The 27,987-nt window shown below is 44.3% G+C and overlaps 1 protein-coding gene across 2 annotated transcripts; it reads right to left on the reverse strand.

Moving 5' to 3' along the window:
- Positions 1-27,590, reverse strand: MIA3 (MIA SH3 domain ER export factor 3). 2 transcript variants are annotated; one of them, XM_066178206.1, is made up of 29 exons: positions 27,437-27,590; positions 26,662-26,795; positions 21,293-21,379; positions 16,762-19,684; positions 15,552-15,839; positions 13,878-13,939; positions 12,555-12,686; positions 11,334-11,355; positions 9,188-9,276; positions 8,961-9,038; positions 8,751-8,861; positions 7,823-7,894; positions 7,511-7,615; positions 6,617-6,739; positions 6,396-6,513; positions 5,677-5,732; positions 5,506-5,596; positions 5,257-5,395; positions 3,562-3,663; positions 3,403-3,463; positions 3,249-3,284; positions 3,090-3,157; positions 2,737-2,834; positions 2,489-2,620; positions 2,215-2,283; positions 2,016-2,092; positions 1,799-1,870; positions 1,028-1,193; positions 1-661 (listed from the first exon to the last, which is right to left on the reverse strand). In XM_066178206.1, the coding sequence occupies exons 1-29, from the start codon at positions 27,588-27,590 to the stop codon at positions 402-404; spliced, it is 5,925 nt and encodes a 1,974-aa protein (XP_066034303.1). In that variant the 3' UTR covers positions 1-401. The 2 variants fall into 2 exon arrangements, with proteins under 2 accessions (XP_066034303.1, XP_066034304.1); XM_066178207.1 differs by lacking the exon at positions 1,799-1,870.
- Positions 27,591-27,987: the final 397 nt, after the last annotated feature.

Consider the following 27,987-nt stretch of genomic DNA (forward strand, 5'->3'; position numbering starts at 1 on the left):
GCAGGTTGGATAGCATTTTACTTAAAAAATTATTTCCACAGGAAATGATTTGATTTACATTTTTAACGAAATTAGTTCATTCGCCAACTGGTTACAAAGGCTACATTGAATTAAAACTCTCCACACAGATACTTCCTTCCTATTGCACTTTTAGAGTAGGTTCAAGTCCATCACAGAAAGGTTCTTGCAGCCCAAGTGGATGGATGAATTTGTGATCATAAATGCACATAAGATGTCTGTAGCAACTGGATAAAAATTAATCCTGCAAAAGCTGAGATATACTGAAATGAGACCAATGTCTTCAAACCAAGAGCCATTTCCTAGAGCTGTGCCCACAGGAGCCGGGTCGGTGGCAGGGATCCTGCGCTGTGGCTGTGCGTAGTCCTTGGGGCCGGCTGCTCTCAGTCCCTGGGGGCCGGTGGAGGCAAGTCTCTGTTGGGAGAAGGAGCATAGTCCCTGGAAGCCTGCGGGGGTAGCCGAGGGCCTGGAGGATAATCCCTGGGGCCGGGAGGGCCAAGGGGGTGGAAGGGAGGCTGCCCACGTGCGTAGACTCTGGGATCGGGGGGCGGCGGGAGTGGGACTGGAGGCAGATCTCTCATTCCTAAACGTGGACCAGGTAAGAAATCTCTTCCAGCTGGAGGTGGCAAGGGAGCACCAGGACCTAAAAGGAAAGAAAATCATGGAGTTAAATGAAATCTTGCTTTAACCTAAACAAAGCAGCTCCTGATTAGCCCTTCCGTTTGTCATTTTCTGGAGCAGCTCTGGAGCGGATCACTGTCACATGCAGGACTTCGAAGCCCATGAATTGTATTCTAGAGACTTTTGGCTGCTGGTTTTCCACTTTAGAGTAAACAAGGAAAAATACCTTGGCATTAAGGAGGTTTGAAAAAAGCCACTCAGTCCAAGCTTACTGGGCCAGCTGAAGCCCAACAAAGCATGGACGTGCCGTGTGCCAAGGAAAAGCAGCTCTGGGTTCTGCAGCCAGGCTCGGGAGGTGCAGTGTCAGCACAGGGCACTGCGGCCGTACCTTGGGGCCCAGGGAGCGGCCGAGGCCCGAAGTGTCCCCGCAGAGGAGGTGGTGGCGGTCCCGGCGGCCCGTAGCGAACGGGTGGCGGCAGCGGAGGGCCCAGCACTGGGGAGCTCAGCAGGGGTGTCCCCGGGAAAGGAGAGGGGCCTTTGGCACCAGCGTTACCCTGGGCAAGACAAGGTCACACTTCAGTGAGTTACTGCAGCAAATGAGCACTGACACTGCTGAACAACCCGGCCACTCACCCAGAGACAAACAGGTACAAGGGGGGCTGGGGGGAGAAAGAAAAATAACCCAAACACACTCCAAACCACATTAACCAGGCAGAAAACAGGGACAGCTACTGCACCACCATCATCCCTTCTCCCAGAACCCTGCTAGCACCAGCCAGGAGTGAGTGGTTAGTGAGACAAGTTCGTTTAGATTAAGCCCTGTTGAGGTGTCCTTGGTGGATACCCCTTTGGTAAGGGACCTGGAACTTTGAATTACACATGGAATTGTGCTTTAACACCACAGGGTGAGTCAGCTGCTTAGGATCATTGTAGTCACTCCAAAGTGTTTGCCCAGTCCTTAACAAGAAACATCTCATTTCTGCAATCCCACAAGAACCAGAAAGCAACTGCTCATCATTAGAGAAGCCCTTTGAGACACAGGGATGAGCCCTTGGTTAGTTCCACAGAGCAGTTGTTATTCAGCAGTTCAGAACACCAAGCTTGTTGTTACTCCTCTCCATCAAAGCAGCATCACCATGTCCAGCCCTGGAATACTCACTGCAGCTGGTTCCGTGGAGGAAGGTGAATCTGTAGTTACACTGGGGGCTTCAGACTCTTTGGGAGAGGGTTGCTTTTGGGGTTTTTTTTGGACAGCAAATAGGGATAGTGACAGGATACAGACAAGACAGAACATGATACAGTTAAAGAAGTGGAAGGAAGTACAGTGAATTACGTATTAGAAAGGCTTGCTGAAGGCTGGGGCATTCTCAACTCACCACTCCATCCATTGCTGTGGAAGGGGAGGAGGTTCTTGGCTCACTGCTGATCAGGGATGCCGCAGCAGGCCCGATATCTAAAATGACAGCCACGAATAAGTGTCCTACCATGCCTAGGGGTAGGGAAGGTGGGCTTGAAATTACCTTTTTGAAGAGAAAGAATAACAACCTGCAGTCAGTTGCAGACCACACAACTTACCAGGAACTGACATCCTTCCAGGTAGCTCTGGAGGCCTTCGTGGGGCAGGGGGGCCATCTACCATTGGACCTTAAGGGAAGCAAGAACCCCAGAGACCCTAAGTAACACAAGCCTGAGCTATTTCTGTTAATGAAACACTACCACCAACCACTCATTACTGTGTTAATAAGGCAGGTATCAATATCAACATTCCCAGAACCAGTATCTGACCTTAGTGTTCCTGGGTTTGTAGCCTAAGAGGGAGTTGCCAAAAAATGGGAGTTACACAGCTTACCAAATTCACCCCTCACGCCTTCCCTTCGAGGAGCAGAGAGGGGCCGGGCAGGGACATCAATCATCTGTGTGGGGGATGGATTTCCTCCGCTCACAGGTGATGGGCCAGAAGAGCCATCTCTGCTTAAGGGTCCTGTGCCAAAGAATTAAAACCACTTGATTTCCTTTTCTACAATTTAGCACAGTCCTACATTTTTACGATGTACTGACTCCAAGACCAAAGGTGTTGGGAGAACCAGCAGCATTTACCTCGTCGTGGTGGGATCTGGCGATCAGGTCTGCCTGGAGTTGGCTTTACAATGACTGGTCTTTGAAGCATGATGATTTTTTGGTTTACTTCTATTAATCTGATTTTGAAAAATAAAGGGTTTCATTATTACTCAAGCAATACATGTGAGTTGTATCTATTATAATGTAACAAGGCAAACTGCATTGTAAAATGTTACAGCTTTCACAAAGAAATGTTATTTTAACCATCAAAACAGTTTAACAATAGTTAAAATTAGTAACTTAAAAATGCACTGCACATCCTGAGCTGCTTCTCCCCCAGGCAACTCCCAGAATGTCCAAAGAGCAATAGAGAGGGTCTGTTCTGTACTCACTTCTGTCTCAGGTTGGCTGCTTCTCTTTTCTCTTCAGCCAGAGCTCTCTCGGCCGAGCGGGCAATGAGCTGGTAGGGAAAATTTTGTCAACTGCATTAATGGCACCCATGTGACATCAAATACAAACTGCTGGCAGCAGAAAAGGATGAATGTTCTTACCCAGTTGTCATGTGCCTTTTTCTCATGAGCAGCAATCTGAGAAGGAAAGAAGCCATTAAGTTTTTATCCAACTATCAGTATTTCCAACAAGTCACCAGAGCACTGGAAAGATGCAGTAAAAGATGACACAATAACCAACACGCAATAAGCTTACCTGGTTTTTGTAAGATCTCTCTGTTTTTTGCAATTCTTCTTCCATATCTTGGATCCTTTGCCTGTACAAAAGGAAAAAGGGGAAGGAGAGACGTTAGACTAAATTTTCCTCAGTAGCTGAAATAAAAACAAAATCATAATCTTCAGAAATTCAAGTTACTTGTAAACTTTCACTTCCTCGATGGCCAGCACAGCTTTTTCATCTGCAGCACATAATTTCTGCTCCTTCTCCTGGCGCTCATACTCCTCCTGGGTTAGTTTTCTGCACAGGGAAAAAAAATGCACCATATAGCCCAGCATTCTACATCTACTACAACTCAAAATCAAGGTATTCCCCTGCCAACAACAGCAATATCAACATCTACAATAATGTGTGAGATCACAGAAAGAAAAAAGACTTTTTAGAAAGAGAAATCCTGTCTCTTGAAACCAAAAGACAAACCCTTTGTGCGTAAAACCTTAAAATTACAGAGTTGACTAGAAAGTTCTGTCAGCTTCTGAAGATCTGTCAGAATCAATCAACTGCAGACAGCTCATTCCTTCAGATCCTGTAATTTTCCTAGCAATGCCACAGATTGCAATCTAGATTTACAAAGGTACAAACAAGGAAATCCACTGGACTGACACCAACCACGGGAAATGAAAAAAAGGAGTATGTGGTGAGAAGGGGCAAATTTAGGGTCCAGGTGACTAACACACTCAATAGTTATTAACCATGTGGGAAGCTTTTTCCAAGTGTTCTCCATACCAATTCACTGCACAATCAATTTCCATAGTCTTTTTATAACCTCATAGTTTATTATTTCTTTTATTCTTGATATTTTTCTGGAAGTATTTAAGAGGTCTACAGTGTGTTCCTAACTTACAATAACTATCTCACAGAACTGGAACCATTTAACTAATAGCAAGTTAGCCAGTTCAACATAATCAATTTCCTTGGCTAAAAGTTAAAGCAGTTTTCCAGAAAAATAAAAAAATGCAAGAAGCTCTTCATTCTAATCAAAAGTACTAACAGGCAGTGCAATCTCCTGTACATTTTGGAAGGAACAGAAATTCTTCACAGAGGTCAAGATGAAGTTTTCTGGCTTCACCTGTCCATTCCAAGTTTATTACACATGGATCCATGGAAGTTACAAGGTCAGGCAGTTTCATTACAGCCTCATTTCCAACCCTGTGCTTGTTCCAACCCTGTGCTTAACCCAGCCAACACACTTAAACCTTAGGAACCTCAACTGCTTCTCCATCACAATTTCAGCTTTTCTACAGAATTTAGCTGAGAACATCCCTGAATCCTATTCTCAAATTTTCCCCACAAAACAGAGATGGTATTACAGACATTTCAGTAAGTAAATAAATGAATGAGGAATGAACATATACAGAGCAGATCTCACCACTGGCAATTCATTTCTCTCAGCTGCTATCACCAATTCAGCCTTCATTTAGCCCTTTGAGAATGTAAGAAGCTCAAAAGACTGAAATATTAAAGTTTCTACATTTATGAGAATTAGACTCACTGAACAGAAGTCAGAGTAACAGAAACAAATCTTAACAGCCCCTATATTCTCTGTGACACTTCTGGATGATGTAACAGAGCAACCACAGAACATGTAGACCAAGCCACCCACGTGCCCTCTCCAGAAGTTTAAAGGTAGAAGGCAATATGATTGTGTGCACACTGACAGTCTTTTTAGAATCTCTGGAATGGTGGCAGAAGTAAAGAAAGGATACCAGCTTCAGTTGTCTTGAAAGAGTAGCCATCAATCATTCCAACAACTTCCAAGCTCTTTGATCCTTCTGAGCAAAAAGTATTTGGACAGTGCCCATGATACAATAGACAAAGTAAGGAAAGGCTTACTTCTGGAGTGCCATCTCCTTCTGCTGGTACAGTTCACCAAGTATCTCCACTTTCTGCTGAAGAGTTTTGCATTCACTCTCCAGTTGAGTTTTAGCTGACTGCAGTGAAGAGGAATCGTGTTCCAATGTTTTTATCTTCTCTGTTGGAGAAGTAGTTGCAGTTAAGAACCATTATGGCCACTTACATGTTCTGTTTCTTTTTAAGCCACCAACAGCACTTCATCCTAAGCAGTTATTTTGCTAAACCTACCTTCAAGCTCATGTCTTGCTGTTACTTCATCATTCAGTTTGGACTGCAGAAGATTTCTGTCCTCTTCAACTATGGATAACATTGTTTTGACCTGAAAAGAGGAGCAGAGAGTTTATGATCATAGGCATATCACTAATGTGACTGCATTTATTAGATACTTGTGCAACATACCCTGGAGACATCCATCATCTGCTTAATCTGAGTCTTCATCTTCTCACTCTCAACATCTACAAGAGAAAAATATCTTTGTTTTCGCTATTTTTTAATCATGAGTAAGTCCATGGACAACTGTGAAAAATGACACTCCCGACACTTAAATCCTTACATCCTTATATGGTTAAAAAAAATCAAAAAATCAAGATGTGGGAATTTCCAGCCCACATGTACTTTAAGTAGAAAAAAGGGAAAAAAAAAAAAGATAAAAGGAACAAAAAGGGATTTCAAAACCAGAGATGCAGCAAATACATGTGCAACACCACAAATGACAAACTGCCCGAACAGCTTTGAAAACATCTATTTTGGTCTTTGGGATTTAAAAAAATGTGATTACCTAAATTAGTTATTTATCTGGAGGCAAGCAGAAAGCTCATAAAAAATTCATATCAAAAATAAATGTACCAGAACAACAAACCCAAGACTCTTAGCTTTTGGAATGTTCTTAATGACCAACCTTTATACACAGTCTGTACAACCGTGTCACTACAATCATGGTTTACCTCAAAGGTAATCTAAAAGCAATTATTGACCTTGTAGGCAGTTCCTCCCTTCAGACAGGGGTATTTTGTGTTGAGGATTCATGCTAGCAGCTCTATATGCATGGATTCCCCTTGTTCCCTCTCTAACATGCCATGAGGACAGCACCACATGATCCTCAGGTGGGATCACTGTACCTGGCAACTCTCCATTGGCCAGATCATCTCCTAGGCTCCACTCCTGCCCTCTGTCTTCCTTCTTGGCCTCCGAATCCATGTCCAGCTGCTTCAGCTGCATAATGCAATTGGTCAAAACCTAGTAAAGAAATCAAAGGTTCAACTGCCCTGAATTTTGTGAAGTATGACAGAGTATTTTATGATGCATAATATTGAAGGCAAGCTGGTTATAGAGAACCTACTTCAATTTCATTTTCTTTGTAGGCAAGTGTCTCTTCTATGTCCTTCTGAGATTTCTGATACAGTTGAATCTGCTCACGGAGCTCAGAGTGCCTCTCACTCCAACCTTCAGCTTCTTTTAGCAGCTGTGTGAAGCACCAAGGCAAGATGATTACTTGCTGTGTTTTTAGTGTGTGGGGTAATTAAAGTCTACTTTACTGCCAGCTCTGGTGATAACTGATCACCACAGGTCACAGATAAAGGGTAAACTTCAGTTATCAGGCTCATTGCTGTTCCACTAGCAGAACTGGATCCTGGGAATCTTTCTGCAGTTAATTATTAGGTGGCTTGGCAAATTTGACATTTTCTCAGCTAACATCCCAACATCAAACTGCTGGCACACCTCAAAATATGAGCAATTAATTGCAGTCCAGAGGTAATCAAAGCACATTCCTTAAAAAGCTACATATTTCACATATGAAGAAAGAAAAGACATTTACAATTATTTGAAAAAGAACTGTCCCAACATTCCAGGGCTGAAACTCTTCCCTGTTATCTTTGCTTTCTGAAATCTTTTTTGGCAACTCTTCACCATTACCTCCTTGAGCCCTGATCCCAAGTGGCAATCTCTCCACCATACCTTGACTACCATGTCAGCACAGACTTTCTGTGACTTTGCTGACAAACACTGCATCAGGGGAACTGGCAAAGCCTTCATATCAGAGATGTGGCTCAGCTGCACAAACAGCCTGTGCAAGCAGGCACAAAGCATTTAAATTTTATCATGGTAATAGAAAACATGGAATTCTGCCATGTTAAGAAAACAGAGACATGCTGAAGCTACACAAAAAAACCTAGGAACAGAGGCCAGATATTTTGTTTGGAAAACAAGGCTGCCTAGCCTAGGCATAACTTACCTGCTCCTTGCTCTTTCTCAGTCTAGCATTCTCTTCCTGCACATGATGAAGCTCAGATTTCACCTTTTCTTCACTCAGTTTAGCTTCATTAAGGGCTACCTGTACCTACACACGAAAGAAAAAGGAACAAGAAGACAAAGTCAAACTACAGTGGAGTGACAGCTACAAAAAACCTGATTAAATGGAAAAGAAGAAGGTTACAGATGCAGAAACAACCTGCAACCTGCCAAGCCAGCATTTTCTATTCCAAAGATAATAATTTTTCTGCTACAAAAACTTGTGACTGTTGAGAGGGTGTAAATAATGCCTTACCTCTGAAAGCTCTGCAGAATGCATAGTGATAGCTTCCTGAAGCTTCTCCAAGGACTTCTGGGTTTCAGAGAGCTAAGAAAAAGATGAGCAGTGACTTAGTGTTATCCTGGCACAAACCTCAGCCTGAGTAATTATTTAACCTGGTGTCTTCTGCAAGCATAAAGGCAAAGTCAAAACACCAACGAACTTCAATTTCAAACACCCATTTGCTGGCAGCAACATAGCACTACCTTATCAACAAGGTAAGGAACAGAAACATTCAGCACATTCAAATCAACTCCTGCCCCTGACTGCGCCTGCCTGTGGCCAGGAAGTTCTCTGTACACCTGTGCAGTCCACAATGAGAGGAACTGCTATCATTAGCAGCAACCTTTGACCAAAACAAGGCCAAAGAGCTTGTAGATACAGAAAAATCAGGCTTTAAAAAGAAGAAAGAGAAAACAAGTATCTTTGGACAACAAGAAAGAGGGGCAGCTCAGAGATCTTCACACTAACTGTAGAACTAAATGCTGCTCTGAGTACAAGAAAACGTCTCTTCCCAACCTGAAACCTTCAGCTTATATTGCCAAGGAACTTCCTGCCTCCAGCTAGGAAGTATTAGACTAGCCCATGACTTGAATACACCTGTTTGTGTGTGAAAGCACATAATCACACAAGTCCACCAAGATCTTAAAAAAAAAAAAAAAAACAAAACCAAAAAACCAAAAAACCAACCTACACCCCCCCCCCCCCAAAAAAAAAACCCAAACAAAATAAATCAACAGAATAATCCTTTGATCTTGGGATAAACCTAAAATTTCATTTAATCCCTCTTTTTGAGGTGGCTAACCTTGTTTGTTCTACCTCTATCTAACCCATGAGGTCATGACAAGCTTTTAGGGCACATCAAGCTAAGGACAATGTAAGACACAAGTGTAACTGTTCTAACCTTGTTCTGTTTCTTCTCATTCTTTTTTCTCTCTGTTTCAAGCATGGTGTGCAGATTTTTCACTTTGTTATCTAGCTGCTGATTTGCTTCTTCCAATTCTTTGACAGTGTCCTCAAAAAAAAAAAAAAAGGGTGTAAAAGACCAACCTAAAGCAAACTATTTTTACTAGTATCGCTGCTTTTAGTACACAGACAGTTCACTTTCTCCTACCTTAAGCCCTGCAGTTTCATCTGAGAGAATGTCTTTTTGTTCTTGGGCCACTTTCACAGATTCCTTTGCCTCCTTTATCTAAGCACAGAAACAACCACACAGAACTGAGGAAATTGTCAACATAATATTCAGTACAAATAGAAAATAAGAATATGTTAGATGTTGCATTGACCATGTCATTAAAGCAATAACAGAATTAGGAAACAAAGGACAACTGAGAACAATACCTTTTGATCGTATTCTGACAACTTTTCTAAGATTTCTGTTTTTTCTTGCAGAAGGTTTTTAATCTTTTCAGCAAGTTGTTTTTCAGTCACTAGGAAGAAAATGAAAGCTTACAGTAACTGTACTTCATATACTGGGGAAAAAAATCAGCTACCATTACTATGACTTCAAGGAACATTTTCAGGTAATAACTAAAGCATAAATCAGGAGTGTTAATTCCTTGGCAGTCAGCCCTTTCTGCATCTCCAGCTTTCACTTCAAGTTAGGATTGAAAACAAGAGAGTAAAGCTGACACAAAGCACAAAGCTCCTGCATCCACTTCACCAAAGCTGCTCCCAGAACCCAGAGCAGAGTGAGGTTACAACTGGCTACACACAGCTGAGGTGTGTTCAGGGGAAGAGCTAACAACCAGGATCTCAGAGCAGTCTAAGACACTCAGGGAGATGCCACACCTTCCCTAACAACCACCTGTCTGCTCTACTGAAGGCGAATGTTTCTTCAGCAAAGGTGAGAGGATGAAAGCTCTGAAAGATCTACTGGGAACAGTACAGAGACAGCTGGGAGACAGCACTAGTAGGTTTTAAGGAGCTGCTCTCCAAAGCTTGGATCTCAAAAGGGCTGTGACCAAGCAACAGCCTTCAGGCACGCATTTGCTTCTCACCCTAAACAAGCCACCAACCAACCCTTAGGATTCAATGAAAATCATTAACATACTTCAATTATTTTATTGCAAATTATTTAAAAACCACACAATTGTTGTTACTTTTCAAGTCCTAAGCCACCTTGGTCTGGATCTGACTGCCCCAAGCGCCATTTGCCTCCCAGCAAATCCTGCAGCACAACAAGGAGCACTGGTTGTTCCAACTGCATCCCACAGAGTGCAACTGCTACTCCTCCTTCCCTCCCACACGAGGGCTCCTGGGACAGTGCATCCCAGCCCTCCCCACCCTGGGCACAGGAGACACAGCAAGTGCCTGCCAAGGTTCAAGATAGCTCTCAGCAGTTTAAAGGAAGCAGCAATCCCTCCACTAGCCTGGCCTCCCAATTTTACTACTGCCACTACGGGAGGATAACAGATTTTTATCCTTGGGACTCCAAATGTAATCCATGTTTAAAGCTTTTTTTTTTTTTGTTACTGTTAATATTCCTCTATTCTGGATAAAGATTTTAATATCAATGTGGCCTGGTATCACGCTTGAAGAATATCTCTTTGTTCTGGTCTTTAGTAGTTTCTATACAGCATCAAAGAGAAGAGTATTTGGGTGGTGAAATTAAATCCATGTTCCTCAGTTTTTAGGGGGGGCTGCTAAATAATTTATGCAATAAATTACCAAGTTACCGAAGCAATCTTCAAATTACTACCAATACCAATATTCTTCCTGCACTACAGAAATCACCTCAGATATGTAAGATGGGCTTTTCTCAGCTCATTAATTCTGCATTAACTGTGTGGAAGAAAACTGCAGTATAACCACAATGAAACTAGAGAGGAATGACTGGTAAGTAAAATGTGGGGAGGAAGAGAAAGAGTGCCTATGAAGACAAGTCTTCCATATTTGCATTTTTTATTGAACTATGAATTCCAGCAACCACCCTACTCTGAATTTTTTTTTCCCACTCAGTACACTTCAGTTCTATAAACCTGAAGCCACAGAAAAACTCCTGCAAAAAGTGATGTGTTAGCCACAGGAATGCTTGCATATTTAGATCTACATGTAGAGTGTCTCTTTGCAACTGCACAGCTGCCAGTTTCAGGCTCCCCTCAATCCGAAAAACAAAAGGAACCTGCTCCAGCTTTCTGAGAGAAACAGCAAGCAAAGGCAGGTCCACTGCCAGTCAGAAAACCAAAACAAACTCTGAACCAGTGGTTCACATTTATGTTGAACAAAGTGGAGCTTTTCCTTGCCCTTTATTTTACAGGTGCAAGCTGCTCTGTTTCTTCTGACCAAAGCATTATCAAAGGCAAAATTTAAACCCTCAGGTTCAACTAAGTATCATCTACTGCCCAAGCTTACGCTGTAACCTTGGACTGAGTATTCTCCTTGAAAGGGAGTGAAGATGAACACTTGATCCTCTGAAACAGTATAAATCTTCAAAACTTTCGCATGCCTAAGCATCAACTACACTGAAAAGTAGAGAGAAACTTACCTTGATATATTCTACTCTTTACCTACAGAAGAGAACAAACAAACAAAAAAGATTAGCCACAAAAAGTGCTAAGTGAAAGCTGTAATTAATATTCCCTATGGAAAAGAGCGACCACTTCCATGCAGGTTAAAGCAGCATATGGAAAACGCATCTATCACTGCCAAGGAGTGTTGAGTAACACTACAAACCAGCTTAAGCTGTTTTCTAATAAAAGCTCTCAGGCTAAAGCCCTGTCCCAGAGCCTTAGTAAACCTCTGTTTACTCACTCACTAAAGGGACACCAGTAACTGCCCACAACCAATTTGCACAGAGAAAATGGAGTCATTTTGTATCAAACCACAGCCACAAACTTGCAAACACAAAAAAAACCCCCCTTGCATCCCAGTTCTGTGCCCCCTAGAGCAGGATGTTTACATGACAGGTGCTTGTTTCGAAATTAAAGACTTTCAGAAGTTTTTTTTTTATGCTGTTCTATTAACACTGTATTTTGCATTTGAAATTGACCCAGCGTATTCAATACCAAAACTAAGCAAGGGAAAAAAACTATCAATATTGTTACAGAAAACACGTAGTTTTCATTTATTTTTGTCAGGCAAATATGAAGTACTCCACAAATTTCCAGAGCATACTGTAACTAAACTGGACAGCTGTAAAATAAATTTGCCTATTTGATCCTCATCTCTCAAGGAAAAGCACTGCTGCAGTTGAGAGGTGGTGACAGACTTTTTGTTGCACAGAAAATTACTCATGTAGGAATGAGGACAAATGGAAGCGGCTCTCCAATGAGAATTAATATCATGTTTTCAGGTTTCTAAATGCAGTACCTGCAAGCAGATGGACAACATGAAGTGGGGAGGATTAACTGTTTTGGATATAGCCCACAACAGGCTCAAGCACATGGAAGGCTTCTCACTTCACAGATATGCTGACCCTTTCCTCAGCCTTCTTTATTTACATCATACTCCTCTATTTTGCTTTCAAAATTACCTCTTACTAAGCAATCTTCAATTACCAGCTTATAGAAAATGCTTCTTAGCACTGCAACTTACTTTAGCTATTCAGCCCAGCTCCTAGCTCCCATTAATGCTCTAAACAGAAAAAGTAAAAACACAAAAGACGACATATTGCTTTGACCCCAGTATTGCTGGAACAGTTTAACCATACAAAGGACCAGTCAGTTAGTAAAACATCAGCAGGCTTGCAAGCGTGAAGTATACTCACTGAAAGGCAGGTTCTCCAGAAAAATATAGCCAGTGTGACAATTCCCACTAAGGCAGTTATAATAACAGGCTCCCATGGAAGTCCATGGAAATCAGGCCCAGGACGCATTTCCTCAGGCAGCGTGTCGACCAACTGTGAACCGACAGCAGGGACAGCTATGAGTGTGTTTTCATCAAACACTGGGGTAAAACAAGCAGCCTGACAAGTGCTTTTATTCCTCCTATAAAACCAGAGAACCATCTAGAGGTTTCTTGCAGTTTTTCTGCAGACTGCAAACCGAAAATGAAGAAAACCACAGGGCAGCCTGCTGCTCGCATTTCGGTGCAAGACTACCGAGTACCAGGAGGACACCTGACAGTGGCAGTCTGCTGGCAAACAGGAGCCACACCAAAATGAATACACCCTGATGGTGCACAGTTTGCACGGAACAGCACTGGTAGTTTTTTGACCAGTTTATAAATAAAGCTAAAAGGATGGAAAACTAGAGAAAAAAACCCCAGTTTAACATCTGGATGTCTGTACCAATGCAGAGCCAACGGCTCAGATCTTCTCCCAGCTGTTGCCCCTGTCAGAAGGTCATATGTCATGAGTCTCCTCCTCTACCTGGAGGTCAGAGAGCACCTGAGGAAGGTTCGAATGCCTGGTACAGGCTATGGGGCTGATAGTGACATGACATGGCGCTCAGGGAACAAACTGTGTGAGCCACACGGGAGCCGCTGCCTTCTCCCTTCCTTTCCTCCTACGTACCCTGTCTCTCCCTACCTTCTCCACAGCCGGCAGAGGGGGGGCCGGGGAGGGGGGCGCACACCTGCCCGGCAGAGCCCGGCCGGGGAGCGAGCTCCCCCCGCCATCCGGGGAGGCCGGCAGCGATCCCTGACGCCAGCGGCCGCCTCCGCTCCGGCGCGATTGTCCCACATTACGGGCCGGGGGCGCGGAACGCCGGCCCCCCTCACAGCGGGCTCCGCCGGGGTGACCCCCTCAGGGACCCGCCCGGCTCGGGGCAGGTGTGTCAGCGCCCGGGTCGCGCCGCCGGAGCCCCTCCGCCGCTCCTCACGGCCGGCCCGCCCGCCAGCCCGCACGCCGCCGCTTCCCCGCCCTCACCTGCAGCAGCCTCCGCCGCGCCGAGGGCTCCTCCGCCGGCCAGCCGCTGCCCGCGGGATCCATGGCGGCCCGGGAGCGCCAGGCACACGTCAGTCCTCCCTCCTTCCCTCCTTCCCTCCCTGCCTCCCTCCCTCCCTCCGGGCCCGCCCGCCGCGCGCCGCCCCTCGCGGCCTGCCCGCCCCGCCCCGCCCGCGTCACAGGGCGCGCGCCGCCGCCACTCACCCGCCGCAGCAGCTCCCGCGCCGCGCCCAGGGCCCCCCGCCAGGCGGCGCCCGCTCCGGCACCTGCGGGGAGAGGGGGGAGCGGCGTCACCGCACGGAGCGCCCGCGGCCGCCTCGGCGCCGCGCCCCGGGACGGCCCCCGGGGCTCCGGGGAAAGGGGCAGAAAGCGCTCGGGAAGCGCGCTGATACTCCGCAGGCGGCGTTAGGAGGGGTGCCGCAGGAAGGGACACGGCCGTGCGGTGGCACGGTGCCGAGCCTGCCCCAGACAGAGCACACCCAGCTCCTCCAGCCGTGAATGAGAGCAGCACACTCTTCAATTGCTAACAGCAAATCCCTCCGATTAGTTCCCAGCACTGTTCAGAGAACCACAGAATGTTCTAAGTTGGAAGGAACCCACAAGGACTGTCAAGTCCAACTCCCAGCCCTGCACAGGACATCCCCAAGAGTGACACCATGTAAAACACTCCTGAACTCTGTCAGTACTCCGTAAATACGGGAAAAGCTTTAAACCATCCCCAGCTCTACCCTGGCCTGAATACTGCCCTCTCCTCCTGCTGCCACATGTCCAGGCCAGCAGATTCTACAGCCACCAGCCCAGCCTGTTGTCACACTGCGGAACAGCAGCTTTGACCAGCCATTCTACCACCACCCGCCTTGTTACTTCCCAATGCTTCTACCAGCCCTCCCAAGAATTCCTGGCAAGCAGCATTTAACCACCTTTAAGGAAGGAATGGAAGATGCTCAGAAATACACTGAACACGCAACTGCTTAACCAGTAAGTTATCCACTAGCCTTTTAAAATTCCCTAGTTTTCTTGGCATTCAACCTAGAGTTTCCTTCAGATGTTAAGAAGCTGCTCAAAAGTAGTTGGCCCTGGAGATGGTACAGCATCTCAGCAGTGTACAAAAGCTAATGAAGATGTGCCTGAATTTTTCCTAAATGCTCAGTGGAGACAGAATTATTAAGCATAATCAGAAGTGAAAGCAGAACAGCAAAGCTGAGAGTAGCACTAAGAACACAGTCAAAAATTGTTTCATGCCAAAACAGAGCTGGGAAAGATGACAGTAACAGGATCCCTCCTTGGCATAATGATGAGATGGCACTCTAGCTCCAGAGGGATAAGGCCTCAGCCAGAGGAAGCCAAACATTTCTCCTACTCCAACACACAGAAAAATTATTGAGCTGCCTGAGGGGGAAGCTACACACCACCCTTCCTGGAAAGTAATATGGCCCAGAGACACGGGCTAAAAAGAGCAAGAAGGGAGGGCACGCAAATCTATGGGTAGTCTTGTCTATAGAAGATGACCTTTAGGCTGTCAATCCCTGCAAAGAGGCAGACATCTGGGTTGACGGTATGCTTCCAGGGATTTCTGCTCTTTCTCCACTACCATCCTGAGACACAGTCCACAAGCCCAAGCACAGAGTTCTAACTGTCACAACGGCACTTTGCCTTTTCCTACATTGCAAAACCATAGTAGAAAAACTGCTGTGCTAAGTTAGCAATACAGTACTACCACTAGAGGGACTGTCACTCCTCAGGGAAAGCAGCCATGAGGATTACAGCAACATAAAACGAAACTATCGGTGAAAACACATGCTATTTGCCTAAAAATGCAGTAAACCATGCACATCTTCAAGAGTAAAAGAACAAAATAAGCCAAATCCAAACGGTTACCTTCAGCAATGTGTTCGCTGGCACTCTCTCCTGAATCAACTGACCCAAAGGAAGTATCTTCCAGGAGTGATCCTCTTTCACCATCATACCTTTCTTCAGCTTCTTCATTATCTGAGAAGTTGGCCTCTTCATGCCCAGGTGGAACATTGACAGCCCTCTCCTCCTCCTCCTCAATAGGCTGCTCTGGCCTCTTATCTTCAATGAGCTGCTGGAATTCCTGATTGCCCTCATCAATGGTAATCGGGTTTCTGGTGGAAACACCGCCATATTCAGCCTCTTTTGCACCATCTGTGACAGACAAGGAGATAAGAATTAAGCACTGAGCTAATGTGTATTTCTTACAGCTACCTTCAGTGAAATGCTGCATGTAACAAAGCTTTTTTGACACTTTGAGAATATACTGGAAGCAATACACAAGCTGAACTATTTCAATCAACTTTCAGTAACATCTAATTAAATGTCAGTATGAAATTCATGCAAGATATCAAACACTGACCTTGCAGTGAAACACTGCAAGGTGAAATACTTGCATCATTCGTGACCTTATCAGAAATCACATACTTAACATGTACTACTGTAAGAGGAGCCTGGCTAAAAGTGTATCTTAACTTCTTGCATACTAATTAGAAAACCCAGCAAGTTTGCAAAAGACTCTACCTCTTGTTCTTGCCCAATCAAAAGATCTGTTTGTTCGGTATTTCTACTTACACACTCTTTTATGCATGTGGGCAAAAATATGATTATAAGGACACCTGAGATTTTAAGTGCCTGGATTTAGTATCTAGACTTCGCATTAATCACCAGATCTCTCACAATCAAGTGATAATTAGTTCAGAAAAAAAGACTGCTCCAAACCCTCCAGAAAATTCAGCACATTAGTATATGTGAATCCCTGTTTCTTAAGGAGGTAGAGATTTGTGCTGAGTGGCTCCTTACGACCATATCCATGCATGGATCTCACTTATACGGAACTTGGTCCATAAGAACAGGTGTGCTGAACTCAGTATCTTCCCATAGGATTTGTCCCTGAGCCGCTCTCATCACAATGCTAAAAACATGTATTAAAAATAAGCAAAATCCCAGGTTATTGCACAAGGCTTCTTTCAATTCTACTCCCTCACCTTCTTCTTAAAGTTTCCCTGTGTTAGTGTTGCTTGGGACAAGGTTTTACTTCCATTTCATCTATTTATTAACTGGTTTAACACCCTACCTTGAATGTGCAGCTGGTCGTCTTCCTGTTCTGGAGGAGAAGCAAGTGGGACACTCTCACCAGCAGAATAAAATTTACTCCTTAATGAATATATTAATTCTTGAATATCATCCATCAGTGCACTCTCCTCATCATACAAATCCATCTCCTTCACCACCTCCTCCTTATTTTCTGCCACCCTGGCATCCAGAACTTTTCCTACAACATCCATAATGCTCGATTCTGAGAACTCCAGTATCTCATCCAGAGCTTTCTCCATATCTTCGTTATTCTGGCTGGCCTTCCGGGCAAGCTCCATCTCCACCTCCATGTCGTGGAACATGGCTTCAATCCTGAACACATGCTGCAGCCCCAGGTACTTCTGAAGGCGCATCACGCGCTTTTCATCCAGGAACTCTCTCATTATTGAGAGCCCCTTCACAGACTCACTGAAGCCTGTTATAGTGTCACTGGTGGCTTCTGAGCTGTCAGCAGGGCTGGGGACATGTGCAGCTTGCTGGTGATCATTTCTCATTTGCTCTAAATTTTGCACCTCTTTTGAATCTTTCTGTGAAATGCCCTCTGGGAGATGATCTTTCCTTTGGTCAAAGTCACTGCTGTCCTCTGTGTGAGGAGATTGGAAATTATGTTCTTCCACAGCTGATGGTTCCTCAGCTTCAGAAGACTCCTCATCCGCTTCCATGACATGCTGCATCTCATCCAATTTAGCATCTTTTCTTTCTGATACATCAACTTCTTTGTTCCCAGTCTCGCTTGCATTTTGCATGCTGATTGTTTTATCCTCCTTAGAGAATGAGTTTGTTTCCTCTCCTGTTTTGTAAGTAGGATTTGGGGTTCCTGAAACAGCTTCACTTAGTCCTTCTACTTCAGGATTTGTATTTTCACCACCTAGTGAATTACCCTGGACATTTGCAGCCTTTGCTTGTGACAGCTTTGCACTTGCTGCATTCTCATCTTCCAGTAGCTCATCATCTGCTTGTTTGAGGTCAGGGTCATCTTCAGCATCTGGCTCTTCAGATTGCAATTCTGCTCTTTGTGTTGTTTCTTTAGCCAAATCTTTGCCAAGATTTCTGTCTGATCCCACATCCTCAGGATAAGCAGTTCCTTGCTGAGTAGAATTCTCAGTATTAGTGTTCTGCATGGTGCTTTTTGATTCTTCTTCAGGGGAACTTTTCTCAGTGCTTTCTTTAAACACTGGCATCTTGCCAGGATTTCTTGAAAGGTTTTCATCCACATCTGCCTCTGAATACTCAGTCTCATTTTCCCATGGCCTAGGTTGCTCAACAGCTCCACTATAGCTTGGGTCTTCTTCCCCTGCAGGGGTTTCTTTCATGTTTCTCTTTTTTATTTCCAGATCTTTGTTAGAAGAGGCAGGATTTTTATTTTCATGATCAGTTTTCTCTCCTTGTTTTAAATCTTCTTCATGTCTGAATAGTTCTTTCTCCACAGCGGGCATTCCACGCTCCATTTTCTCTCTCAAGAGGTCATTATCTCCTAGGTCACCTTGAGATGCATTTTTTACCTCTTCCACTGGTTTGGCTGGAACATCAACTGGAGGTTTGTTCTTGGCTTCTCCCTTTTCCATTGTTTTCTCCGATGATCTTTTGTGCTGTAAATCACTTTCCAAGGACTCCTCCGAGGTACCATCCTCAGACTGTTTCTCACTTTTCTCTATTGGAGCAAGTGGAACTCTTTCAGAAATTTTGTTGATATCATCATCAGATGATACGGAAGCATCTTCCTTGTTTCTAAGAAATGATTTGGGCTCCAGAGCATTGCCTGGACTAGGCACAGCTGTACCTTTCATTGCTGCAGAATGTGACTCAGTTCCATCAGTGAGCTGCTCTTCCAACTGATCAGTTTTGTTGGCTTTTTCTCTTGAACCCAGACCACCTGTACCCACAGGTTCCTTTCCAACGGGTTCTTTGGAGAGACCCTCAGGCTGAGTTGTTGCTGGTGCTTCTCTTTTACTAATTAGCACCACCTCATCCTGTTTCTCTTTTGTTTGTTTAGATTCAGACCTGTCTACAACTACATTGTCACCCAACTTCTCGCTCCTACTGAAGGCATCCTTAAGAATTAATGCATCTGAATCGGGTTCCTCCCTATTGTCTCTTTGGTTATTTAGCTTTGTAGCACCCTTTGCATCTTCATCAGGTTCATGATTTTGTGACTCGACATCATAGTTTCCATCATCTTCTAAATCCACATGGGATGTAATTTCATCCTCTGCCATAAAAGACAGCAAAGGGATTTCTGCAGACTGATCTGCAAACTCTGGCTCCTCCTCTTCATTTTGAGGATTAATGCTCAAATCTTCATTTAAGTCATCTTCCAGTGATGTAACATGGCGAGTCACTTCATCATCTGATACAACAGCATCAGCAGTCGAGCCAAATTTCGTTTTTAAGTTCACAGAGAGCTCTCTGTTTAAAAGTGTATAGGCATTGACTTCTTCATTCTCTTGGTCAAGTTGGCTGGTTTCACCCTGAGGAATACTAGTGTTTTTGGTATTTTCACTTTCTAGCCCTTTTAATTTCCCATGTAGCATTCCTTTCAAGTGCTCATGTGCAATTTGATCTCCCTGAGAGTTTTCTTTGTGACTATTGTCACTGGAGTCTCCCCCAGTATTTTCAGTTCCTTCTGTAAGAGAATTGTCCACTTTGTCTGTGAAGACAAGGTTTTCCTTTTCTTCTTCAGCGCTTTGCTCAAGATTGTCTGTCTCCAAAGCACCAAGGGACTTTGCTCTATCAGTCTGTTCAATCTCCTTATCCTTCTCAATTCCTTCAGCTGGTTTCCCTGGATCACTCAATTCAGTTTCCCCTTCATTTGCAATTGTCTCTTGCAATGACTTCAGAAGTTCATCCACATTATAATTATCAAAGTCATCCCTTCCTCCATCAAAGCAGACAAAGTCTGTTTCCTGAAATGAAAAACAGTATGCAGTCAAAAAATATTATTTTCTTTGTAACAGTGATGAGACCAAAGACATTTGCCTACTTAAGAGATGTAGCAGCAAAGTAAATCACGTTATTCACACAGAATTAACCCCTTGAGTCCTTGACCAAAACTCTCTTTGAAATCAGTGGAGGTTTTGCCCAAGGACTCATAAAAAACCTAAATGAAAAGGTTTTGCAGGAACAAAGCGTATAGTGGCAATGGAGCTGGCAGTGTTACACTGCACTCGTCGCCATATGTCCTGAACAAAGAACAAGTCTATTGCTGAATGCCAGTGAACAGAAAAAAAACAAATGTTGCTAAGCTTGTGTGTCACAACCTCTGTTAACTGGTGTCCCCTTAAAGGACCAAATCCTCCAAGCAGGAGCTCCCTGTCACGCAATTTCTGAAAAATAAACAGAAGCAGTCCAAAACACTGAACACAATTTCATAGAACAACAGAATGACATTGGGTTGAAAGAAGTTTAAAGATCATCTCATTCCAACCCACTGCCATGGGCAGGGACAACTTCCACCAGTCCAGGTCGCTCAAAGCCCCATCCAAACTCCCCTGGACCACCTCTAGGGATGGGGCACCCACAATTCTCTGGGCAACTTCTTTCAGTGCCTCAAAAGAATTTCTTCCTAGTATCTAAACTTGCTGTCTTTCAGTTTGAAGCCATTCCCCCTTGTCCTGTCACTATATGCTCTTCTAAAAAGTCCCTCTCCATCTACCTTGTAGTCTCCCTTCAGGTACTGGAAGGCTACAACTGGGTTTCTCTGGAGCCTTCTCTTTTCCAGGCTAAACAATCCCACATCTTTCAGCCTTTCTCATAGGAAACGTGCTCCATCCTGCGAATCACCTTGGAGGCCTCCTCTGGACTCATTCCAAGAGGCTGATGTCCTTCCTGTGCTGGGGACTCCAGAGCTGGATACAGCACTGCAGGTGGGGTCTCACCAGCACAGAGCAGAGGGACAGAACCTCCTCCCTTGCCCTGTTGGCCATGCTGCTTTGGATGCAGCCCAGGATTCGCTGGGCTTTCTGTGCCACAAGCACGCCTAAAGCTACAGCCTCAAAAAGGCCTTACTGACACAACTCTGGAGCTGCTGCTATTAGTGCATGAAAGCCAGTCATGTGTGAAAGGACTGCAGGACCAATTCTAGAATCAAAGGGCTGAGTGTACCCAGTTTTTGTTTGTTTCTGACAGTACTTTAAACTTGGAAAGTTTGGGAAAATAAGCCATTTTGATTACACACCAGAAGGCCTATGCACAAGCCAGCTAGCAGGACTTACAGAGCTCAATCCAAACAGATTTATTTAGAAGAAAACCTTACATTTGAGAAAAGGAAGATCAGTGTCCACATTTTGGGCTAATGCTTTCGCACCCATCCACAAACAGAGCTGCACAAACATTCCACCCCACCCACACACATGTGCACCTCTGTGCATATGTAGCTGCTTACTAACAAAAAGTTACTAAACATCACTAGTATTCCCTCATTGGGAGTTCCCTCACTGGGAATTTTACTCAATGCCAAGGTAAGAAACAGTAAAAACCCAACTGAAAAAGAAAACAGAACAAGTTAGACTTACATCTGTTGGTAACTCTAGCTCCTCATTGGAATAGTTATGGTTTACTTCAAGTAAATCCTTTGGAAAATATCCAAAATCACTTCCAACCTGACAAAAAACAAACACGAACAAACACAAAGCAGTAAAGAAGGTTTAGAGATGACATGACTATGTCAAAAAATTGCAGACACCAGCAGCAAATATGTTGAACTGACTGAAGTATTCTAAATGAAGTTTAACACAGCGAATAAAAGAAGACCAGTGATGCCTTGTTTATGCAAGAGTTTTCACTGAGGTTTTATGCTTACATTTCACAACAGCCTTGTGAAGTTGCTTTAAGTTTTACTGTTCATGTTTTAAAGCCTGACATAACAAACTATTAGGAGAGTTGGGAATAAAGCCCAGGCCTTCTGGCTCATGTGCTTTAACTGCTATTGTGCAGGCACCAGAGGCACCACACATACCTCAAGGATTTTCTCAAATAGCAAGCAGAAGAGGATCTTTGACTAATAAGATTTATATCCATGCACAATATTATAGCCCAAAATATGCTCACTTTGGAACTTCTAGGAAAAAGTTCTTAAAGCAGATTGTAGGGAAATGCAAAATTGTACTCAACGTACTAATAATTTTAAAACCTGTGTAGAAAATATACCCCCCTCTGCAAATGCATTGTTTCTCTTCAGTGCCTGACACAAGCAAAAATCAGTCACAGAATGGTGATTTTCAATGTGCTAAGGCAAGGCAAACAGTGGAAGGTAAGAATCTCTCTTATCACTCACCAGATAAGATCTACAGAGAGTAATGCTTTCAGTTGAGAGTTCTGACAACAGCTGTCAAGAAGCCAATATTAATTGCATGCAATCACTACACTGATTAGATAATTCAGGTAATTAGAGCCTGGTGGAAACACCTAGAAAGGTACAGAGTTCCTAGACAACCAAAATATCTGAGGGGATAAAATAAAGTTGGTCATTTCCTCAATCATTTGTTACACGAGAAAAGATGACAATTGCCAATTTTCTTGAAGAGTTTGTGTGGAGAGAACAGTCAGCTAAAGTTCAAATTAAAAAAGAAACTGGGTATTGGATATTAGGGATACACAGATATATTATTACACTGATAGCACTGAAACAGGTTAACCTTGCCTGAAGCCTTCTGGATTTACAACGGTACAAAAAAAAAATAAAAAACAAAACAAAAAAAACCCCAAAAAACCCACAAAAACCCACCAAAAACCAACCAGAAAGAAGAAATTAGTATCTAGTAAATAATATGTCCTAATAATTTTTGGAGGTGTTTGTTTTGATGTGCAAGTGAAGCAAGCACAGATACATTACAGGACTTCCTTCTTAGACTACTTCTCATTCAGATCTTACCTTCCATAGTTGACATCTCTGATGTTAATTACACATCTATTAAGAAACCCCAAACGGTTCCCTCCCCACCTTTTGTAAACACATATGCTCTCTTACTGAAAACAGATCATATATATGTGTTTATTATTAGGAATTACCAACAGGAATGGGAAATTCATTTAGACGAGTCAAATCAAAAGCCTGTCTTTGTGTGGTACACTAAAATTGGCTTATTTCTCTCTCTAAATGTCTACTCTAGTTTTTAATGATCTTTCTGGAAACAAAAGTTTGAGCTTCAAAGTCTCCTTACAGACTAATCTCTGTGATCAGGCATCACTGATGATAACTTGAAACTCCTTTATTGCAATCCAAGCTGCTGACCATACAAGTCCTCTGCAGTGACCCAGTTTGCCACTTCTGTGGTTTATAAGCCATATGGGATCTGCCTGCCCAAAATTTCATCTGCTTCTCTCCTTACAAGTCCTCTCTTGTAAAGGGAAAAAAATGCCTCATTGTGCAAATAAAGGAAACATTCATTCTCTACAGACACGACAGAGGAAAGGCACTATCAATGCCAAGTGTATAAGGGAGAAATATCCATTCTCCTCCCAGCTAAAAAGATGTGCAGGGACAAAACACGTGGCTGCGTGTACAGCATCTGGCCCCCCTGGTGCCCACGGGCAACAGGCAGCAGCTGCAGATTGACTGACCAAGATGCCACAGCCTCACACCATCTATCAGAAAACAGCTGGGGAAGATGATGTTCAAATCTTTTTAATCTTAAAGCCCACATCCCTAAAGCACAGGGACCACAGGTAACTAAAACTACAGAACACAGGGCAAAGAAGAGCTGGTGTGCAGCTGCTGAGCATTGGCAGTGTTAAGAAAACACAGTATTGCCCTGACCCTCCAGGTCCTCCCAAAATATTGTCTTCCTGTTTTAGTTCATTTATCCACCCAGTCTTCTTTTTTACTAACCTATGGACAAGGTTTGAAAACAAACAAAAACAACAACACAAGGAAGCCACAATCTCCAGTAAAGTCCATTTCTTGTAATATGAGGCCAGATATGGTTTTCTCAAACTGGAATCAAAGGTATTAAGTTCATCCCTCTGCCATAAGATAAAATAACAATCTTAAAGTGTCTGTGACAAAATGTTTGGTGAAAAAGCGACAGGTTTTACTTGGAATGATCTGAAGTACTTTTGGAGCTCTGGAGTTCTGCTAAAGTGAGGGCAGACTACAGGAAAAGTGCACAGGAGCCGATAAAACAACTCGATGGTGTAAGCAACACAAGATTGATGCTGAAAAGGAGACTGATTTACAGCAGGACACTGTGCAGAGGACAACGAGAGCACCTGATATGCTCTACCTTTTGGCTTTGGGAGAAAAAAACAAAGCATTTTCCTGCAACTGATGTATTAATGAAACTCATGAAATAAAATGACTATTAAATAATGGTCATAGAATATTTTCCAAGCATTTTGCTTTGCTTTACTGTTGAGGTTTAGAGAGCTCTGCTAAAAGCTACAGGCCATATAATGTATAGAAAATATATTACAGCTGGGCTCCAGAATTTTTTCACATGCAAAATACCCAGTGAACATAGAATGTGCTCTATAAGCAATTTAGGATTGAAGACGGGCACCACAAAATAAAGGAGCTATTTTGTCAAAATACAACATGTCTGCTGGCACAAGGAAAAAAAAAAAATCAACAATGGCTTGAAAAGGGTGGAGTGAATTAGAAAAGCAAAGGCAAATAAAGCCCAGTCCCAACTGCTGTAGATTTTTCAGCCTTGGCAAAAGGCTCCTTTTCTTATCAGATCATCTCCCTTCAGGTCAGAAATACTATTGTATTTCTCTTGGCTCCTTCAAATTGATTTTGGAATTAGAATTTATATTTACAACTTGTTTGAAATAAGTCACAAGTTGCATTAGTTGAAGCTTCTCATAGACACATTCCCCTGACTTCTGCTCATACCTGACAATCAGAACTCCAGCTAACCCTTGATTTCATAGCTTCTACTCCGCCCTAATAAATCCTTTCCAAAAAAAATCTTTAGGGAATGGAAAAAGGCAGTAGAGTACATGGATGGGATCAAATGATGCACATAAAGCCCACATGAAGTCACGCAATGAGATCCCGAAAGGGCCATGGCAGAAGGTAACATGCCTTCCATTGGAATTCTTTTGATGGCAGACCTCACTGCGTAGCCTGGTTTTAATCAGCAAGCAGCAGGTTCCCCCAGCTCCAAGACTTTTACACACAGCAGGCACGGCTGGCCTGCATAAATCAAGCTGCCCAGCCAAACCTGGCATGGGAAATCAGGCTGCCCAGCCAAATCTGACACAGAAAGTCACGCTGCAGGAGAGAGACCCCAGTGCTATCTGTGAGTCAGGGACAGCCGTGCCAGTGCCCTACTCAAAATGCAAAGGCAGGCACCTCTGACCCCGCTGCAGCGCTTCCATGCTGGTTGTTGCAGTGTTATGATTAATGCAGCAGCAGTCAATCAAAGAGGGATAAAAGAAATAAGGGCTACAGCCACCAACCAAAAGGAATCAGTCTGGCACTAATTCCTAAAATGAGCACTGAAAATCGTGTAACATAGCTGAAAACTGACAAAAAATAAAATGGAGCTTTGCAATTCTTTCTGACCTGCCAACCCCAGCTTTTACTTGCTAAACACAAAGCAAACATCCTTTTAACTTGGAGACACACCTAACTGTTGCATGAGCTTCCTATCAGTGAATAATTAAACTGAATATTAACTCAGCAATTACCTTAATCTGCTGTCTGATCTTGCAGCCTACATTATACCTTGTTAGAAGATGCAAAATTGGCCCCATACTGCTACTCCACATCTCAAGAACTGGCAGCCCTGGAAACCTGTACCAGCTAATTACCCAGATTATTTATGGTACAGTACATGTCAGAAGGGAATTACCAGCATGATAGAATTATTAACTCTTCTTTAACCACTCGCTGCAGTTTTTCTATTAACTGCCACAACATTCTATTTGGATTCAGCTCCTACCGAGAGCTTGGCTCTCCACACCCAGCCTGAAGTGGTTACAGAAAGTGATACATCCTGACTTTCATTAAACCACTGGTCCCACAGTCAACACCCAGGTGTGATTTCAAGCACCCTAGACCACTGTCAAAATAGTTTCTCCATTGTAGAAGGTGAGAGTAAGAAAGGAAGTTGAAGTAAACAATTTGGACACTAAAGAGGATGTAGGGGAAACATGGGGAAGAAGAACTCAGACTGGGTCTAAGCAACCTCTGGACTGCCAACATTTTCAAGGGAAGCCCACAAAAACTGCTCTTCCTCCCCGGTACCTCAGTTCTGCCTCTGCAAGGCAAATAAGGTACTTATGAAAGTCGACAGGAGCTTTCTACAAAGTAACTGCAAGTGTGGGGATGTTCCTTCTCTATTAGCAGAAGCCTCTCAGGTTGTCCAGAGACGCTGACTCAGACAAGGCCACTACTCTGCAAGCAGCTACAGCACAGCTGAGAGGCAGAGCTTTTGGAAATCAAATTTACCTTAATTCTTTCTAGTTTTGCTACTTATTTTTCCTCCAATTCTGCATGCAGCATAGATAAAAAGGGGAAGAAGGCAGATGAGTATTAGGGTGAGAACACAATGAAAACATGCACATGCAGCGATCTTCAGGAGGATTACAGAGTGCAGGATGAGAGCACATCATGGGAGAACACAAGCACAGGCTTAAGCCTCCCTAAGTGGGAAGGGAGGCTCAGCTTCCAGGTAGGCCTGTGGCCACCACCACTGACAGTGCTGCAATAGGAGGTTTTCAACACAGTTTTCTAACAGTTTTTAGACACATTAGTGTTGCCATTTTTCACAGCACTCAGGTTTGATCAAACCTCATCCCAGTACCCACCGGCCTCATGACAAAGCAGCATTCACTGTGTTACTTAGCCGTGTTCAAAACTCCAAGCATTCTCTTAAAAGGAATTAAAATAGATTACCAAGAAGAGCAAACAGACAAAATGTTTTATAGTACTTACACTTCCAGCCCAAAGCTCAGTTGATTCTCCTATTAGTTTATAATATACATACACGGCTTCTCCCTTCTTAAAATTTACAAAGCGACAATCCGGACCTTTAAAATCCCGCATGGCCTTCCCTCGGCACATCAACACTGCCCAAAGAAAACAAAGAGAAGAGTATGACTTAAAAAATAATTTACATGGGAAGTGTCTTTGCTAACTGGCAGTAAACAAGACCTCCTCTCATGCACCGCTTTGCTATTTTCCAGATTGGGTCAAGAGATAAGAATTAAATTGAAAGTATAACGAAGAAATTTTTAGTTACAATTAACACAAACAAACAAGCCAAGTTATAGGTAAAAAAATCTAAAAAGCAAGTTATCACTAGAAAAGAAAAGCAAGCATTCTAGTCAAGACAAGAGTTTGACAAAGCACTGGAGAACTACACTTCAGGGGTGCACTATGAAGCTAATTATTCATGTTAAATCAGAAAGATGACATCTGTGTCCCAGCGAATCGGTCCTGAAATTATCCCAGAGAACACCCAGAGAGCGGGTTCATCACTGGAGGGCTTTGCAGGGGGGGAAAGAAAACCGAACACGGAGCTGCGGGAATCCGAAAACTTGGCCGAGGACAGAGGGACGGCGCGCGTGGGCGTCGCGTTCCCGTTTCCCCGATTCTCCCCAATTTCCCTGCCAGAGCCGGCGGAAGGAGAGGGCTTTGGGAAGAGCCTCCGGGAGGCATCTTCGCCCACAAGCCCCTTGCCGGGGCCGTGCCCGCCGCCCCCACTCACTGCTGCACTCGAGGTCGGCGCAGCGCTTGCGCTCGGCGAAGCGGCGGCCCAGGTCGGGCGCGGCGGCGGCGGCGCAGCGCGGGCCCGGCGGCGGCGGCAGCAGCAGCAGCAGGGCGAGCAGCAGCCGGGGGTCCGGCGGCGCGGCTGCGGCCATGTCGGCGGGCGCCGGGGAGGGAGGGAGCCGGGCTGGGCAGGAGGGAGCAGACACGTCAGCAGCGCCGGCGGGAGGGCGATGTGGCGGGGGAGGGACAAGCCCGGCCCCGCCGCCGCCGCGGGAGGAGGGCAGCGCACGGACCCTCCCCCTATCCCTGCCGGCGGCGTCCCGGTCCCGAGGAGGCAGCAGCTCCGGCCGCCGTGCCGAGCTGGAGTCCGGCTACCCTTCCCGCTTCGCTGGCCAGAAAAGAAGGAAGGTGCTGCCCCTTACCTGTGCGGGTTTCTCTAGCTGAGGATCGCTGGAGTAAGAAGAACCTACAGAAAGGGTGTAGGTGCCGCCCTGTAAGGACACGACAGACCCGAACATGCACTTGGCTGCTCTCCCTCCTGCGCCGCCG

Source organism: Chamaea fasciata, unplaced genomic scaffold, assembly GCF_029207755.1.
Source record: "Chamaea fasciata isolate MVZ Bird 193981 ecotype frontalis unplaced genomic scaffold, bChaFas1.0.hap1 SCAF_3, whole genome shotgun sequence".
In the NCBI taxonomy this organism is placed as follows: domain Eukaryota; kingdom Metazoa; phylum Chordata; class Aves; order Passeriformes; family Sylviidae; genus Chamaea; species Chamaea fasciata.